This window comes from Sinocyclocheilus grahami, unplaced genomic scaffold (genome assembly GCF_001515645.1).
Source record: "Sinocyclocheilus grahami isolate Dianchi unplaced genomic scaffold, SAMN03320097.WGS_v1.1 scaffold52.1, whole genome shotgun sequence".
NCBI lineage: Eukaryota > Metazoa > Chordata > Actinopteri > Cypriniformes > Cyprinidae > Sinocyclocheilus > Sinocyclocheilus grahami.
Genome location: NW_015505231.1, coordinates 924,786 through 945,004, shown reverse-complemented (window position 1 = coordinate 945,004; position 20,219 = coordinate 924,786). Strand labels below are relative to the sequence as shown.

Here is a 20,219-nt window from a genome sequence, read left to right as displayed (position 1 = left end):
TAGTAGAAAAGTGCGAGGTTTCTAAAAAAGAATGAATAGAGCATCTGTTAATAATCTGGCTGCAGAGGAACACAACGGGGTTGCCTGATATAAAGAGACGTAATCCCCAAAACAGAGCTTTACACTTGCGCAATACAGAAATATCTGCTAAACGTACTACTTATCTTTGTCAACCTGGCAACCCTGTGCTCACGTGCTCTTTCTCCACTGGATAAATGCGCTTGCTTTCTGAAAACACCGCTTAGCTTGCAGTTTAGCTATCTCCACTTCAAGTCTATTCTCAGAAAAGTGTGATTCATCAACTGTTCATTTACGACAGAGAGAGAGAGAGGCTGTGTATGTATGAATTACCACCGTTTTGCCGCATTTCTCTATTAACAGTAAAGCTATGGCTTTAATTCCTTTAGAAACAATGATGCTACCAGCTCCTTGTTGAGAAAGATAATGTAGCTCATGAGAGATTAAGCTATTTAGTTGATAAAATTGCGGGGCAGCGCTAAAAAGTTTGTTCCTGAATGTCTGAGTTTGGCCGCAGCGTGATCTGTGTGTGTGACTGCACTTAACACCAAATTGCTTGTTTCACACAAAAGCTGGCACAGATGTGCATGTTCGGCTAGAGTCGCTTTGAACTCGTGCATCTTCGGAAGCGGAGCTGCACGGAAAGTTACAAAAAATGTTGTGCACACCGCCACGCGAAACGACGTTGCGCGCACTCAAAGCGAACTTGCTGACGCTCGAGTATAAATCAGCCATAAATCAGCCTTGAGCGTGTGTGCGTTAGATACAGTGAAGACAGCGCGTTAGTTTAGAACTCTTCTAATTTTTTTTTTGATTGTAGAGAGTGTGTTAATTTGTGCAATGATAACCTATAGAAATGGCTCTATAGTAAGCAGTGTTTAATAAACAGCTGTTTTTCTAAATTCTGCTGCGGTGAAATTCAGTGCAGTCATGTATCGTGATATGTATCGTATCGTGGCCTCTGTATCGTGATACGTATCGTATCGTGACTTTGCTGGTGATACACAGCCCTACATCCCGGTTGTTCCTTTGGTCTGATTTTGAAGACATTTTCGTTCCTTGAACAAGATTCGTCCTACACCTGGTTCATGGTTTTCATCTTTATGTGAGTCTGGGTGAAATGTAGATGCCTTGTGGTTAGACCTAGTAGGTATAGCTAGTCTCGCTCATCCTGTCTAAGATGCTGATTTGGTTTGGTAAACATAAGATAGAGTCGAACTTCCTTTGCGTTGTGGTTTTTCTCTGAGCATGAAAGGTTGGCCCATTCATCTCAAAACTACAACATTTCGAGCTTAACTGTCAGGTCATCACTATTCTGATGGTGTCAAGGTTTCCATCTCATGTTGGCTGGAGATGTATGGTTTGATTTAAGTTAGTTAAAATGTAAAAGATAGATTGCATGATGATTTGAGTGCTTAATGATGAGTAAAACGAGTAACCGGAGGACTCACCCAAACATGGATCCCAGTGTAAGTTGAACAAGCTCTTTTTGAAGTCAAAACTTTAAAGTAGCGTAGCCCAAATTACTCAACAGATCTTGTTCTCCCTCACCAAGTGTCTTATACAAGAATTACCAAATTATATTTAATACCTCAAGTTTTAGGTTACTATTGGTCATAGCTAAGATGGTGTATGAGCAGAAAGTTTGATTCAATTCATTAAATGTTGTGTCCGCCTCTGTTAATGTTGTTTGGGTCTTGGTTCATTTGAAGCCAGTGCAAAAGGATGGTTCTGTTACACTTTTTTTGTAGTGGTTGTCGAGTTTAGTCAAGCGAGAAGTTTGAGACGTCATTCTAGTGTCTCTATAGGCATTTATGTGAAGCATATTGTTGACACTTAACTGAGACTTTAACACTAAAGTTGGCTCACACAGGATGCACGGTTTAAAACAACGCAACACTTTCGACACTTAAAGGTTCATGATTAATTTAGTAGCCTTTGAGAACATTTTAAATGCTGTTTCGTACACCTCTTATGGGTTATTCCAGTGTACTCCAATAATAGTTTTACAGTGTTTTTCGTATTATAGGATCATGATTAATTTAAAGGGGTCATATGATGCTGCTAAAAAGAACATTATTTTGTGTATTTGGTGTAATGAAATGTGTTTATGCGGTTTAAGGTTCAAAAAACACATTATTTTCCACATACTGTACATTATTGTTTCTCCTCTATGCCCCTACCAAATTATATTTAATACCTCAAGTTTTAGGTTACTATTGGTCATAGCTAAGATGGTGTATGAGCAGAAAGTTTGATTCAATTCATTAAATGTTGTGTCCGCCTCTGTTAATGTTGTTTGGGTCTTGGTTCATTTGAAGCCACTTTTGTATCAGTGCAAAAGGATGGTTCTGTTACACTTTTTTTGTAGTGGTTGTCGAGTTTAGTCAAGCGAGAAGTTTGAGACGTCATTCTAGTGTCTCTATAGGCATTTATGTGAAGCATATTGTTGACACTTAACTGAGACTTTAACACTAAAGTTGGCTCACACAGGATGCACGGTTTAAAACAACGCAACACTTTCGACACTTAAAGGTTCATGATTAATTTAGTTTCGTACACCTCTTATGGGTTATTCCAGTGTACTCCAATAATAGTTTTACAGTGTTTTTCGTATTATAGGATCATGATTAATTTAAAGGGGTCATATGATGCTGCTAAAAAGAACATTATTTTGTGTATTTGGTGTAATGAAATGTGTTTATGCGGTTTAAGGTTCAAAAAACACATTATTTTCCACATACTGTACATTATTGTTTCTCCTCTATGCCCCGCGTAAACATAAGATAGAGTCGAACTTCCTTTGCGTTGTGGTTTTTCTCTGAGCATGAAAGGTTGGCCCATTCATCTCAAAACTACAACATTTCGAGCTTAACTGTCAGGTCATCACTATTCTGATGGTGTCAAGGTTTCCATCTCATGTTGGCTGGAGATGTATGGTTTGATTTAAGTTAGTTAAAATGTAAAAGATAGATTGCATGATGATTTGAGTGCTTAATGATGAGTAAAACGAGTAACCGGAGGACTCACCCAAACATGGATCCCAGTGTAAGTTGAACAAGCTCTTTTTGAAGTCAAAACTTTAAAGTAGCGTAGCCCAAATTACTCAACAGATCTTGTTCTCCCTCACCAAGTGTCTTATACAAGAATTACCAAATTATATTTAATACCTCAAGTTTTAGGTTACTATTGGTCATAGCTAAGATGGTGTATGAGCAGAAAGTTTGATTCAATTCATTAAATGTTGTGTCCGCCTCTGTTAATGTTGTTTGGGTCTTGGTTCATTTGAAGCCAGTGCAAAAGGATGGTTCTGTTACACTTTTTTTGTAGTGGTTGTCGAGTTTAGTCAAGCGAGAAGTTTGAGACGTCATTCTAGTGTCTCTATAGGCATTTATGTGAAGCATATTGTTGACACTTAACTGAGACTTTAACACTAAAGTTGGCTCACACAGGATGCACGGTTTAAAACAACGCAACACTTTCGACACTTAAAGGTTCATGATTAATTTAGTTTCGTACACCTCTTATGGGTTATTCCAGTGTACTCCAATAATAGTTTTACAGTGTTTTTCGTATTATAGGATCATGATTAATTTAAAGGGGTCATATGATGCTGCTAAAAAGAACATTATTTTGTGTATTTGGTGTAATGAAATGTGTTTATGCGGTTTAAGGTTCAAAAAACACATTATTTTCCACATACTGTTCGATTCAGATGTCCCGATTCGATTCGATTTCGATTTGCAAGCTCTCGATTCGATTCTCGAATTTTTGATTACATTCAGTGAATATAGTTTTAATACAAATGCTATTGATATTTAAAAAAAAAAAATTACAGTAAACATCAGTTTACAAATGGTGAATTAATAAAAATAAATTAATGCTGTATTTTAAACCTATACTTTTTTTTGTATGGGTCCTTTTAAAAAAAAATAATAGGGCCCTATAAAATGTTCTTAATTTTTCTGGTAATCAGATGAAGGCATAAAACATTAATTTAATTTATCCTAATCAAATGAAAAGTAAACCCTTTTATTTTTTGGCAAACAAAGTGCTGCACAACAGAGGTTTACTGTTAAAATTAAAAAGAAAACAGATGTGATTATTCCTTTAAAAATAAAGATGTATTATTTATTAGCAGTAGTAGCATTGATTCTTAAGACTGCTAAATAGTAATATATTCTGACAGTTTCTTAACGTTAAACTAAACTTTTATTTTGACGGGTTGCCATGAAGAACTTGCGGCTGCTGTGTATGTGATATGACGGTAGATTTCTCAAATGAAACAGTAAAATGCTAATGAAGTGACTCTCAGAGCAGCTGGAGATGACATTCGTGTTCATATCATCATGTAGTGAGATGGCAGAAGCTGAAAACACCGCGAGCATCATCCGCGCTTTAGTATGTGTAGTGTGCACAAAACAGTGCGCCGCGCGATCTGCCATTCATTCATTCATTGCGGAAATCATGGCGCCTATGTGTGATATCAAATTCTTCCTCAGATTTATAGTATTACTATAGCACTTCACCTGAGCATTGCGAAACACGCGTATGGCCATGATAAGCGCTGAATGAATGACAGGCTTTCTGTTGTAACATCGCGCAAGGTAAATAAGGGTAACACCTAGTGGAGAAGACTAATGATAAGAGTCACATTAATCAGATCTCGTTTTAAATGTGTGCTGAAATAAATCCCGGAAAAGATCGATTCGCGTCTTTTGAGAATCGATATCAAATCGACGTCATTTAAAAAAATGATTAATCGAAAAATCTATTTTTTTGCCCAGCCCTACTACTCTCCCAGGATCAGGAAACGGTCCTCCATAAAATGTGCTGCACACATCTGAATATTTGGGTTGAAGTGTTCTGGAACAGTGTTGTAAATACAACTTAACCACTGATTTCTAGTCGTGTCCATTTTTGGAAAGCCAAACAAAGTATAGTTTCGCTTTCACAACGAAACACAGCATCACACACGGCGGCCTACAGTGAGCAGAGGCCGGGAGCTAGCGTGAGGAACGGCCGGAGGGTTAGAGTGAGCAGGTGGGCTTGAGAACGGCGTGGCCGGCGATTTCGACGAAGGAGCGTCCGGAAGGACATGTGACGACTCCGCTTCATCCACGGTGAAAGCCGATCCGGTGATCCACAGCGCAAAGTTGTAATATTTCCTCATCGACCAGCACGGATCAGCTCCAGGCATGATGAAGCGATATCGTCCTCTTTTGGAAGGCCAAACAAAGTAGTTTTGCTTTCACAACGAATCGCACAGCGCCTTCACGACATGGCGATGGCAACAACAATACTACAGCGAGAATAAAAGTTACGCCTTCTTTCTTTGCGTGAACATTTGGGTGGCGTTATGCAAATCTTCCCACATCGTGACGTAGACATGTGGGGGTGTGTTAGAACGAGCCGTTTTAGGTAGGCGTGGCTGACTCTTAATTTTATAAAGAATATCTCTTTGAATTTGAGACTTTAGTCTTTGCAACTTTACAGATCTTCTTTATGCACCAAGAGCTTGTAACACTCCAAAGAGAAAGGGAAAATTGAAATCGCATCATATGACCCCTTTAAGTTGTTTACTTCCATGTAGGGCTGCACGATATATCGAAATATCGCAAATGTAAATACCGCGATATGCATATCACAACAGCGTGCGATATCTGAATCATTTTAATAATAGGCTACTTAAATCAAAACGTTGCAAAAGGTCAACGTTTTAGTTCGACGTATATAGCAGAGAATTGCTTGACGTTAAAAATAGTTAAGTGCAATAAGTTGCAGAAAACAACTCTTTGCCATCTCGTCTTGCTGTCCGACAGACTCACACCTGAAGCGCGCGCACAAGCAACATCTTGCAAAGCGCGCACACACAGAGAGAGACGCGTTTCAGATGGCACGCACACACCGAGTTGATTCGTCTTTCGCATCTCCTGTTTGAACAGACACATACACACAGAACCGTTAATAGTACCCGTCTCGAAGATCATTCTCGTAAACGCAGTCGGTTATGTTTTAAATGAATGTAAACAGCTGAGAAAATAATCGGATGGGTATCATTTAGGGATGCACCGAAATGAAAATTCTTGGCCAAAACCGAAAACCGAAAAAGAGGAAACCAAGGCCGAAAACCGAAACACCGAAAGAAATTATGCCAATTATTAGTACCATTGCATTTATGGCTATGACTGTGTACTAACTTTACTAAAATCAAAGTTAATATTAAAGTTTCAAAGAATAAATCAATTACAAATTATGGAAATATTTATTTAGCACATATTTTCAATATCGCACAGCCCTACTTCCATGTTACAAATGTAATTAATGTGAATAACTAAAATATCAAAGAAAAAAAGTAGTAGCAGTGTTTCCATGTTTTTAAGAGAACAAAATTGGAGAAGTTGTTGCAAAGAAGCTGTACACTTTTATTTTATTTTATTTTATCAGTGAGATTACCAGCCGTTATTACCCATGTGCAACAAGCATTGACAAACAGAATCTGACCTGTTTTTGTTTCCAAGTAACCAATGCTTATCATGTACAGCAGAAACATATAACCAGTAAGTTGCAATTGTGTGCCATCCTCCGATCTCCAACTTTACTCCTACACAAAACATTAGACTTAACCTTTTGACGATATCTGGAGGAGAAATACTAGTTGTGTAATCCAAATGATCAGATTAATGTGATGCTTGAAGCTATAGAGTTTAAAAAAGACCTTTGCTCTGACCCTTCATCTGCATCTGAATATAAGTTTGCATTTTAAGTATTTAGAGACATAAATTCTCTAATTTCATTCTCTCAAATATGCAGTTGCCATGTAACCACCTCATTTTGTCTCCAGAGATCTGGATTTGCTAATCAAAGATTGAATTGTTTGCGAAAACTTTGCGTTTCTTTTTTTACCCCATTTTAATTTACAGTTGTGAAGTTTAATCATATCTGTTTCCAATGCTTTATGTGCCAATTTCATCTACAAAAATCATGATATGATTATAGATTTGCATGCATCCCTTTTTAAAGCATGCACACGACACATACTAATAAATTTGACATCAATTTCTGTTTGATTTCTAATAAACATTGATTGTGTGACTGGCCCTTTAAGGAGGCGTACCAATAATGGAAGCACCGAAATCTTGCTTAAGATCTCTTCTTAGAATCATCTGAAAAAGAAAAAGAAATGAAAGCCAGAAAAGCAGAAGCAGAGGGTTCAAATAAGTTGATGGTTCCCCTAAGTAGTTTTATGTAATGCTTCATACTGGACACATAATATCTTCCAGCATCTTCCAGTTTGAACCCAGTGTCTGCTGATATCAGCATCTCATTTGGCACACTGACTGGCTGTCAACACTGTTCAACCAGCAACAGTGAAGCCATAGAAAATACTAAGAAGCTGTTTCTTAGAGATCTCCTTAATTGTAAGATATCTTTTATAAATGATCTTTTTAGCATTCTATACTATCCATCTGTCATGTTGATTCATTGAAAACTGCCCTGAAGGTTTGAGCGTATGGTTACAGGGACTTTTTGCTCAAATTCTGATTAAAAACATTCTTATTTATTCATTAATTTGTATTTATTTTATATTCTTTCTTTCTTTCATTTTCATTTCTTTCTTTAACTTTTTGTTCTTTTATTTTCATTCATTTTAATTCTTTCTTTGATTTTATTTATTTATTTATCTTTTCATTTATTTATTTTTAAATCCAATGCATAAAATGGCACTACCTATCCAGTATTACTTAAATATGTGTCCTGAGAAATTCATTTCTGGGACAAATGAAACATGGCATGTTTGCGTTAACCAATCATAGAAAGTAGGTTTGGGAAACTTGTGTGAAAACAGTCATTATTTTTGCAATTTTATTTGAATGTTAAATGCATACATGTACTGTAGTAGTGCAGAAAATGCTCACTGCAGCATTAAGTTTTAAGAATTAAAATTTAAATCTAAATGTTTCAATTGCTTTAAATTTGATTGGTATTACGGACACTAAATGTTTAGATTTACACATTTGCATGCTAAAACATGAGTCTAAGATGGAGATATATTTAGTGCACTCTTACTCATAGTGAGTGCATGACTAGCCATGCTCTTCATTTGGGTGGGTTACACGAACACACACACACACACACTCACTCAGTTGAGCCACTGAGCAGGTGATAAGCAGTGTATTTAAATATATGCCATGTTTCCCATTATATATGTTAGTAAAAGGTCAGACGCCTGCTATAATCATCAAAGCCGTTTGCTTTCCAAATCCTTTTGATTATACAAAGCAAACTAGATACTCTGAAGAGAGAATATAGAAAGTCATTTGGTTAGAAAGGGTCTGTCCAGGATAGAAATAAATGACAGCAGATGGCAGCCTAGGGGATCTTTACAGCGCTCACCCAATAACTGTCTGGATCTAAATATGGATCCTAATGGGAAGGAAGAGCAACCAGCAAATGTGCAAATGCGTATCTGCACTTTCAGAATATTCCTGAGCCCCACTTTCACTGTCTTCTCCCTTTCACTTCCTGTGCTGGCTTGCATTTCCTGTCAACTTGAATGCACTCTTTCGCTCTTATCTGCCTTGTCTGATTACCCTTGGCTGAGCTGCCATCTTCTACTCTCAAATGAATGCTTCCCCCATTAAAACCCATCGTTACAGCATTCAGAAGAAGGACAGTTTGACCTTTGAAGCATCAGAACTCAGAACCACCAGGTCAGATTGTAAATGTAGTTGTCTGATGTCGAAAAACTTGTCTAACAGGGATATTGTCGTTTTGAATTTGTATATATATATATACAAACTACACTAAAATATATATATATATATATTCACAAGCTATTATTACATTTATCCCATAAATTATATATTTGTTTTTCTGTATTTGTGGCTTTGTGATACTCATTCATTGTAGGCAGGGAGTAATATATCATGGACATGAAAAGGAGTTTTAAATGTACATATACTAATTTTACTTTTTTTTTCTATAGAATTTTTTGCAATATTATAAATAATGTGATGCTTGAAGCTATAGAGTTTAAAAAAGACCTTTGCTCTGACCCTTCATCTGCATCTGAATATAAGTTTGCATTTTAAGTATTTAGAGACGTAAATTCTCTAATTTCATTCTCTCAAATATGCAGTTGCCATGTAACCACCTCATTTTGTCTCCAGAGATCTGGATTTGCTAATCAAAGATTGAATTGTTTGCGAAAACTTTGCGTTTCTTTTTTTTACCCCATTTTAATTTACAGTTGTGAAGTTTAATCATATCTGTTTCCAATGTTTTATGTGCCAATTTCATCTACAAAAATCATGATATGATTATACATTTGCATGCATCCCTTTTTAAAGCATGCACACGACACATACTAATAAATTTGACATCAATTTCTGTTTGATTTCTAATAAACATTGATTGTGTGACTGGCCCTTTAAGGAGGCGTACCAATAATGGAAGCACCGAAATCTTGCTTAAGATCTCTTCTTAGAATCATCTGAAAAAGAAAAAGAAATGAAAGCCAGAAAAGCAGAAGCAGAGGGTTCAAATAAGTTGATGGTTCCCCTAAGTAGTTTTATGTAATGCTTCATACTGGACACATAATATCTTCCAGCATCTTCCAGTTTGAACCCAGTGTCTGCTGATATCAGCATCTCATTTGGCACACTGACTGGCTGTCAACACTGTTCAACCAGCAACAGTGAAGCCATAGAAAATACTAAGAAGCTGTTTCTTAGAGATCTCCTTAATTGTAAGATATCTTTTATAAATGATCTTTTTAGCATTCTATACTATCCATCTGTCATGTTGATTCATTGAAAACTGCCCTGAAGGTTTGAGCGTATGGTTACAGGGACTTTTTGCTCAAATTCTGATTAAAAACATTCTTATTTATTCATTAATTTGTATTTATTTTATATTCTTTCTTTCTTTCATTTTCATTTCTTTCTTTAACTTTTTGTTCTTTTATTTTCATTCATTTTAATTCTTTCTTTGATTTTATTTATTTATTTATCTTTTCATTTATTTATTTTTAAATCCAATGCATAAAATGGCACTACCTATCCAGTATTACTTAAATATGTGTCCTGAGAAATTCATTTCTGGGACAAATGAAACATGGCATGTTTGCGTTAACCAATCATAGAAAGTAGGTTTGGGAAACTTGTGTGAAAACAGTCATTATTTTTGCAATTTTATTTGAATGTTAAATGCATACATGTACTGTAGTAGTGCAGAAAATGCTCACTGCAGCATTAAGTTTTAAGAATTAAAATTTAAATCTAAATGTTTCAATTGCTTTAAATTTGATTGGTATTACGGACACTAAATGTTTAGATTTACACATTTGCATGCTAAAACATGAGTCTAAGATGGAGATATATTTAGTGCACTCTTACTCATAGTGAGTGCATGACTAGCCATGCTCTTCATTTGGGTGGGTTACACGAACACACACACACACACACTCACTCAGTTGAGCCACTGAGCAGGTGATAAGCAGTGTATTTAAATATATGCCATGTTTCCCATTATATATGTTAGTAAAAGGTCAGACGCCTGCTATAATCATCAAAGCCGTTTGCTTTCCAAATCCTTTTGATTATACAAAGCAAACTAGATACTCTGAAGAGAGAATATAGAAAGTCATTTGGTTAGAAAGGGTCTGTCCAGGATAGAAATAAATGACAGCAGATGGCAGCCTAGGGGATCTTTACAGCGCTCACCCAATAACTGTCTGGATCTAAATATGGATCCTAATGGGAAGGAAGAGCAACCAGCAAATGTGCAAATGCGTATCTGCACTTTCAGAATATTCCTGAGCCCCACTTTCACTGTCTTCTCCCTTTCACTTCCTGTGCTGGCTTGCATTTCCTGTCAACTTGAATGCACTCTTTCGCTCTTATCTGCCTTGTCTGATTACCCTTGGCTGAGCTGCCATCTTCTACTCTCAAATGAATGCTTCCCCCATTAAAACCCATCGTTACAGCATTCAGAAGAAGGACAGTTTGACCTTTGAAGCATCAGAACTCAGAACCACCAGGTCAGATTGTAAATGTAGTTGTCTGATGTCGAAAAACTTGTCTAACAGGGATATTGTCGTTTTGAATTTGTATATATATATATACAAACTACACTAAAATATATATATATATATATATATATATATATATTCACAAGCTATTATTACATTTATCCCATAAATTATATATTTGTTTTTCTGTATTTGTGGCTTTGTGATACTCATTCATTGTAGGCAGGGAGTAATATATCATGGACATGAAAAGGAGTTTTAAATGTACATATACTAATTTTACTTTTTTTTTCTATAGAATTTTTTGCAATATTATAAAAGAGAGAGATTTAAAAAAAGAAAAATGTCTTGTAGTATGCAATATGAAAGTAGGAACAACAATTGTTTTTGCCCCAAATATATATAAACCTTATCTAGGCCTATGTATAATATTGACAACTATTGTGAGTTCATTATTTATTATTATTATTTTCAGTTTGTCATTTGAATTAAGGTTAATTGAAATTAATGAGCACTGAAGAAAGCATGGGCTGAAACGTCTGATCTTTGGTCTGTTTTTAATACACTTGTCACTTTTTTCACTTTTGCATATGGATAATAAAAACTATATTTTTGAGAGACCTTTTTTGGTCTGATTGGAAAAAATCTTTAGTGTGCGGACAAATTTAGTGACTTGTTGAATTAAGGTTAATTCATCATTTTCAATTTCATCATTTTTTTTACTCTGACTTCAAGGTTAGTGTTTTGTGTGTGTGTGTTCTAGTTTTATTTAGTTTTGATTTGGTTTTGTTTCTGTATTTTTGTGCTGCCAAAGTTAAAGTGCTAAGTGGTATCATTACATTTTTCAGGGCTGTCTAATGAAGGCATGTTATAGAATAATTTTAAATATGATAATATATTATATGTGGACAATATAATCTGCATCAAAAAACTAAAAATAAAATGATTTTTTTTTTTTTTACTTTATTGCATGACAAAAGTATTTTAGTGTAGTTTGTTTTTCAATTTAGTTTTTATTTCAGGAAACGTTCATGAATTTTTGCATGCATTGTTAGTATGCGTGGATGCTGATAACACTGTTTTGTGAGTGATTTAGTCAAAGGAAACATGTTCTGTTTTAGAAACACTTAAGTTTGCATTATCATCAGCACGATGAATCACATATCCCGCATGCAGTTCAGAAAGAAAATCTGAAGATTTGAGCCTGAATCTTGATGGGGATGTGGTTACAGGGACTTTCTGCTCAAGTTCTGATTACATAAGCTAAAACAACATGAAATCATTGGATACTCTAGAAAGCCTCTACAGACGTTTGCAAATAGTTATAAGAGGTTTTACAACACAAACTGCCTGTGCCCTAATTTTCACCTTTTTAGCCTTGTTAATTTCTCATCTGCAGATAAACGACAAACATCAGCATGTCTTTGACAGTGGAGGACCATTGTGAATATAGGATCCTCATTTAATGCACAATCAGCTTTAGTAATTTTCTGTCAGATAATGCGACCGTATTTGACCCCAGTGATATAATGAATCCCTAATATCAAGATTAATGGGGTGTTGGAGCTGAAAATGATGATGAGACATCACACAGATCAAGGGGTTTTTCACACTAACCTCATCATTTCTCCCTCTCACACACACTTCTTGTTCTCTCTTCAGGCGCAGAACTGCATTTTGTGTTTTTGCTGGTCAGGGTTAAAGGGCATTGTGTGTGGATGGATGCAGTGATGTGAAAGGAGCTTGTGTGTTGCTGTGGGCAGTATGTGAACCACTCTGACCCGCAGAACAGAATCTCCTAATAAACAACTTCTCCTATTTTTCCTCTTGCTTTTTTCCAGCCCACTCTTTTTTGTTTCCTTGTGCTGTCATTGCATTTCTCTCTTAAATGATATATTTGTCTGCTTTTCTGAATTTGTGAAAGCACATAGCATATACTGTACGTAGCAGAATTGAGTTTACATATTTTTTAAATGATTTACCATTATGTGTAATGTAATTCGTAAAACATTATAAAAAAAAGGATCGGATGAAAAGTTCGACAAAAATGAACTGGCAGTATGCAATAGAAAAGTAGGAACAAAAACCCTTTGAGTTGTTAAAAATGTTATTAAAAAAATGTTGTAGTTCTAGTTTTATTTTATTTTTTAAAAGTATAGTGTTTTCAATCTGCAAAAACTGAAAGTGATTTTACATCTTAGTAATAAATATAATGTATAGTTATATGTGTGTAATAAATATATTAAATATAATAAATAAATTATAATATATCAATATATATATATTATAATAAATTAAAGGTTAAAATGAGTAAATATACATAAACTGAACTTATATATTTACACACACAATGATGTTTTTGTATTTTTCTCTATTTTTGTATTTGTTTTTTAACTTTATTATATTATATTGGTGTATTAAATATGGGGCAGAAACACACACTCAAGACTGTGAACCTGCTGGATTAAACTGTCTCCCGGATTGCGATATTATTTTTAGATTTTGCGTGTACGAATGCGTATGTGTGCCTGGAGTAAAGAGGTGCAGTGTAATATGTTGTTCCTGTATTTTTTTTTCTCTCTCTGAATCTTTTTTTTTTAATACAAAAATAACATTTTTACCTGATCCAAAAAAAGCTGAAAAGTATTTGCAACTCACTGCGGTAAAGATGTTTCCTGTAATCTGCACGACGCAGATAACGAGTTTGCGATTTATGATTTTTCTTATTTACCGAAAAATGTTTTCTGTTCTCACAGCTCCTTTAAGAGAAACTTTATACGTTTATATATCAACTTTGGATTTAATAGTCTTATCTCTTTGTTTCTTTTTGCCTTCCAGCACTGAAAAGTTCTGCATCCTTTCATGAGCAGAGACGAAGTTTAGAACGAGCTCGGGTAAGTTTTTTTTTTTAAATCATCTCTTTCCATTGAAGCCAAAATAAACTCTAACTTTATTTCTCATACTTTCCTCTTGTATCTCAGACCGAAGACTACCTGAAGAGAAAGATCCGCAGTCGTCCAGAGAAGTCAGAGCTGGTCAGGATGCACATTCTTGAAGGCGAGTATTTTAATAACGCCCCCTGCAGTTCAAACACTTACACACACCTCATAGAAAGACTATGGCTGCAACCGAGATCGCATACTCTCTGAGTAGGTACTTCTTTGGAATAAGCAATTACTTAGCGACTGTTTTAAAAAGTATGTTCTATATAGTATTAATGTGAGTAGAACGAATGTAATCTGGATGTACTACATTTATTATGTTGTCTTTGTCACGTGACCTACCAGTGTCAGTTGTGTCACCTCACTGCCATTCACAAATCCTAGCAGTAGAATGTCCACCGTATGCATATTTCAAAATCTCACCATAAATAGCGGGGACTTTTTACTTACTGGATAATAAATACTGTGAATTCAGACATACTACTCACATAGTGTTTTTTTTTGCCTACTATATAGTAGAGAAGTATGCGAATTCGGATGCAGCCTGTGCTTTTAAATGCATTTATTTAAAATGTGGTACGTACAATTTAAACTGAAGTACATGTAATGAACAACGTGATCATGCACATGATATGTATTTCCTGTATACAGAGACGTCAGCAGAGCCGTCTCTACAGGCCAAGCAGCTTCTGCTGAAACGAGCTCGTCTAGCTGACGATCTGAACGATAAAATCTCCCAGCGACCCGGACCGATGGAGCTCATTCACAAAAACATCCTTCCAGTGCACAGCAGCCTCAAACAAGCCATCATCGGTACTAAATTCAAGCAAGAAACATGATATTGTTCACACCACAGTAAAGTTTTCTGCACAGTTTGCTGTTTAATAGGAGAAGTAGTTCCCCCTTGTGTCAGTACAGTTTAATGAATTTTAATTACTATAATTTTAACTACTATGTATATATTTTATGTCCAATTATATTGAAATGTTTATAAGATGGACTAACAATTTTGTTGATAATCTTTTTTTATTATAAATATTTAAATTGATATATTCTGACAGTTTTTTTTTTACCTGTAAATAAATAATATTAACCATAAATAAGTGTCAATTGAATAAGAATAACTATAAATATTAAAGAAAAACCAAAGCACAAATTTAGTTAACTTTGTAAAAAATTGGTTGTTGATTATTGTCATTATCAATATTGTTGATTAGTTGTTGCAGTCTTAAATATATTAGCATTGGCCATTTAAAAAAACGAATCAGCCTAACATTCGCATTTATATTCCTCTCACTTAACATTTCCTCTGGATCATTCCCTTCTTGCCCTCAATCTACATCCATACACAGGCTCTCCAGTACTCATTCCAGCACGTCATTAGCAGTGTGTGCGCATTCATCTTCATATTTATATCCCGCCATGTTCCTGCAGCAGTGCAGAGGGTGATCATTTAATGCAGAGTTATGGTAATGAGATTTGCTGTGCGTCGAACACCAAGTTAAATTAATTAGAGGGGAATTTACATTCGTGTTCATAGAGTATACGCCACTGTGGTGGTATGAGTCGATTAACCGTGAAGGTTGTGCAGCGTCACACAATGCAGCACAGTGAAGGAATGCTGAAAGACGTTTGCACAGAACGGCTTAAACTGTTTTAATCCCTAAATAACCTAATTAGAGAGTTAATGATTATTGGCGTAATGCCATGCTCAAATTAAATATAAATATGATGCACTGGAGTTTAAAGGTTTTATTTTTCACTCTGGGACAATATTAGTGCAGCGTAAGTGGAATGTGGAAGCAGTGCACTAAAGATCAGAGGTTTCTTTCATGGTGTTTTATTTATTTATCTTAATTTTTTTCTTATTTAAGATTACTGACTGTTTCTATTTCTACCACATTTCATTCATTCATTTATTTATTTATTTAAGGAAGTATTAGAAGTCCCATACAGTATGTTTGAGCTGTGGGCATAAATTATATTTTAATTCATGCAGCTTGTTAAGGAGAGGTGGGCTGTTACTTGACTAATCAAATGCCTGGCAGAAAAGAAAGCAAATACAATGCTGAAAATAAACCCCTTTTTAAAATGCAAAAATAAAATTACATTTAAAATGAACAGAACTTGAGCCTGTAAGCAATCACATAGTAGCATGCTAAAAACCACTCCGAATAACTGTGTATCAACATTTTGCCATTGTGGTAGCGAGGTTTTCTTAGGTAAACGTCACTTATACTTTCTTCAGAAAATGTGAAAATATTTTATGTTAAGCATCCTTTTTTCACTTTCTCTTTCTCAGAGACGGAGTTTCCAAAAGTAGAAGTGGGGAGCTCTTCGTTTGACGAGGAAAGCAGTGACGCGTTCTCACCGGAGCAGACACTTCATCAGGACTCTCCCCTCGGTCAAGGACACTTACCTTTTCCACCTGAGATACCGGCCAATGAAACAACACCAAAACAGGTGCCGTATGTCAGTTTGTATACTTAAAAACATTTTGGGGAAAAAAATTTTAATGATCATTTTTAGACCTCAAAGTCATAAAAATGTATTTAATTAATGCAAAATGTTCAATTCAGATTAACGTGCCTGTTAAAGATTAGCCTTAAAATGTATTTTAAGGCAATGAATTACCATTAGAGGTTTTCATTATTTGAAATAAAGCTTATTAACGTAGTTTAAAAATATGTAATAAAATACATGTTTTTCATATAATATATTTATTTTATTTTTAACTAGATAGTTGTCAATGCAACACTTCTAATTTTCATTTAAATTGACTAAATAGTACTAAAATGACTAAAACTGAAATGAAAATAAAGCTAAATATAAATATCGAAAATCAAAAGCACATAACATTACTTAACCTTAAACTAAAATATATGAATACATAGAATGATAAATCTCTGCATCACTGCACCCTACATTTTGTTTCTTGTTAAATATGCATCATTTATGGTAATATAAAATTCAACTAACTAAACCAGTTATTATGAACAACTAAGGTAATGAATTTAGTGACGCTTTTTTATGTCAGTATAATTTTTGTTAACTAAATTTAACGATTAGAAATAGTTTTCATTTGAAAATAAAGCTTATTAAAAAGTAGATTAAGAATATACAATAAAATATTTAAATCTAATGTTTATATTTTATTTTTAACCAACTTTTTTCAGTTAGTTGCCAGTGCATCTCTAATTGCCAATGAATTTGATTTTCATTTAAGTTTAAGTATTAAATGACTAAAATAAGAATTAATTAAAGTTAAATAGCAGTATCAAAGGTCAAAAGTATTAAACCTTAAAACTAAAATTTAAATGAAAACTAATAACCATAAAATTAAAAGCTAATTCAAAATATTATTAGTAGTAGTAATAGTAATTATAAATATAGCTACAAGCAGCCATTACAGGGCCAAGCACTACAGAAGCAAGCATCAGACCAACTGCAGAAATGAGTAATTGAAGCCATTTTAGGATGATTTTAGTCAAAACGGCTGAAAAATCATAAATACAACCTCTAGTAACATAATTTATTTGCTTATCACGTTTGACCAATAGGTCAAATCGATGTGGTGTGTTCTGTGTGAGTTGACAATGGCACACACAAAGTTTGGTGTCAATATGCCAAAGCAATGCAGAGATACAGCCTCAAGTGTCATTTTGGCATCATGCCTCTAATTTGTTGCTGTGGTATGCGAAAACGGTTTTGTTTATCAACACAAAATCCATAACTTTTTGTCCGCATGGTCTGAAGATGATATGATTCGATTTTGGTGAAAATCGGGCCAACGGTCTAGGAGGAGTTTGAAAAAGTAGGTTTTTAAAGAAAATCAAAATGGCGGACAGGAAGTTTGGCTGACTATGGCAACATTGGTATCACTGTTCTCAGCATGACCCAAGGAATCTATTAATACCAGTCTCATTAAAATAGACAAAATTCACAGAAAGCTATTAGCAATTATTTGAAATTTCATTATAACTTTTGACCACAAGGTGGCACTGTCTCAAAACTGTTTGAGTACTTTCAGGTCATTGTCTCGATGGTACATACAAAGTTTCGTAATGGTACACCAATGCATTCGTAAAATATAGCATTTTATATCATAATACTCTATTGTAGTCGATGGCAATTTCATGTTTTGTTCAGTTGTAGTGTTTGCCTGACGAAGGTCTTTGACCGAAACGTTGCTATTTTTAACTTTTTTTAATAAAGGGAGAATAACAGTGTGCAGATCTTTTTTATACATGAGATTTTTATAAATTTTTATACATGAGAACAGAAAAAATGACTGATGGCTGATTTTGTTTGCATTTTTTTGGCACATACTATCAAAATTTTGGCAATTAGGCAGTAGCATGTAGCCGGCACGCTATGTTTCCGAATTTCCTACAGTGGTTTCGTGTCGATCGGAGTAACGGTTTCTAAGATATTAGCAAATGTTTAAGTGCTAAAATGCAACGTTGCACAAACTATAAGGCAAAACCTGGTATGTTTGGTATCACTGGACTCGCCAAGGATTCAGGAGTCTAAAAAGTGTACTCCCGTGAAAATAAGTCGACCTCACACAAAGTTATAAGCATGTGAATATTTGATTTTAGCACTAGGTGGCGGTGGCTCGAAACTTCTCAGGCTCCTTCAGGGCACCCATACCAAGTTTCGTAATGATACGTCATTGCGTTCGTAAAATATAGTATTTTACTACAAAATTAAAAATGGGTGACATGGGAAAATTGGGTATCACTCGACTCGGCATACTGCACCTAATCTAAAGAGACCAGTTTTGTGATTTTTGGCCAAACCATTCAGAACTTATAAGGAAAAATATGCATTGTTCATATCTCCTGACCACTAGGTGGCACAGCGCCGAAACACAGCGGGTAGTCTCAGGTCATGCTTGTTATAACACACACCAAGTTTGGTCTCAATACGCCAAACCGTTGCGGAGATACAGCCTCAGATCCAGTTTTGCATGCTTTTCGTCAATAATCGTTTGTGCGTTATTCGAGAACGGTTTGACTAATCAACTTTTTGACAGCATGGTCTGAAGATGATCTGAGCAAATTTTGGTGAGAATCAGACAAAACGTCTAGGACGAGTTCGAAAAAGTAGTTTTTTTTCAAACAATTAAAAATAGCAAAAAAAAACAAACCTTGCGATTTTTGAATTTTGGTGTTCATTCTATTGGATACAATAGGTGCCATCGTACCTTCTGTGCTTGGCCCCTAATAATAAAATTCTTCAAACAGTATCAGTGGCATGTCAAAAGTATGTACTTTCCCATCACCAGTAACATCTCAAACAGGTGGTCTCAAACAGGTGGTCTCAACTTTTAATTAAACCTGCACAAATCTTGGCAGTTTGAGTAAATCCTGTCTAAGGTTAACAAATGAATAATCTATCATCATCAGAATATCACACACACTTTGAAGTCTTCGTGTAGCTTGTTGTGCTCAGTCAGCTCTCAAGAGCCCTGAATTATTTGCAGTGCTCACCATCTTCATTCAGCTCGTTACACATCCACACAGACACATTCGCACACACTTATTCTAACAAGCATGCGTGTAATCGCACTTGATCATCTGCATGCATTAATGTTTTGGTCCTGTAGTGGCATTTAAACACACGCGCCTGTGCTCTCTGAATGCAGTCACGCAAACACGATGAGAAGGGTCTGGCTGCAGCCTTGCACTTGCACTCTCAGACTTGCACTCTGACATTTGCGCTTCCGCTAGCGACGTCACTTGCAGTCTTTTAAATTTTTTATTTTGTTCTATTTATTGATTACTTTTTGTTTGAATCTCTTTTCAACAGTAGCCAGGTGGTGAAGACAAGAAAAAAGAAACTAACTTACAATGTCACTTGCAATCGCCACTTGCACTCTCCGATACCTGAGGCGTAACTTGCAATCGACACAAATCATGCGTGTTGCCAATGGAGACAAGAAGCTGTGGTGGTGATTAAACGATTAAAACTAATTTTATACTATAACGTACAGGGTCCTGCAAGAAAAAGACAAGACCCGCAAATCCGTGGCTACAGAACAGCAGAATATCCTCCTGTAGAAAAACATAAACACTTAATATGGCTTAATGTATTAAGATACATTAAGTGCAATTAAAAGATCAAATTCGATATATAGTTATTATTTAATGTACTACAAGGCAAGCAGATGGCTATGAACACAATGCGCAAACTTTCACTTGTCCTCCCATACAGCAAAA

General features: G+C 35.2%; 1 protein-coding gene across 1 annotated transcript in view; it reads left to right on the top strand.

Moving 5' to 3' along the window:
* LOC107583305 (MKL/myocardin-like protein 1) overlaps positions 1-20,219 on the top strand; it is a 64,031-nt gene that overhangs the window by 30,227 nt on the left and 13,585 nt on the right. Inside the window, exons 6-9 of the mRNA XM_016269482.1 lie at positions 13,892-13,947; positions 14,035-14,110; positions 14,647-14,808; positions 16,298-16,458. Coding sequence (XP_016124968.1) covers positions 13,892-13,947; positions 14,035-14,110; positions 14,647-14,808; positions 16,298-16,458 — 455 coding nt within the window. The remainder of the gene's footprint in view (positions 1-13,891; positions 13,948-14,034; positions 14,111-14,646; positions 14,809-16,297; positions 16,459-20,219) is intronic.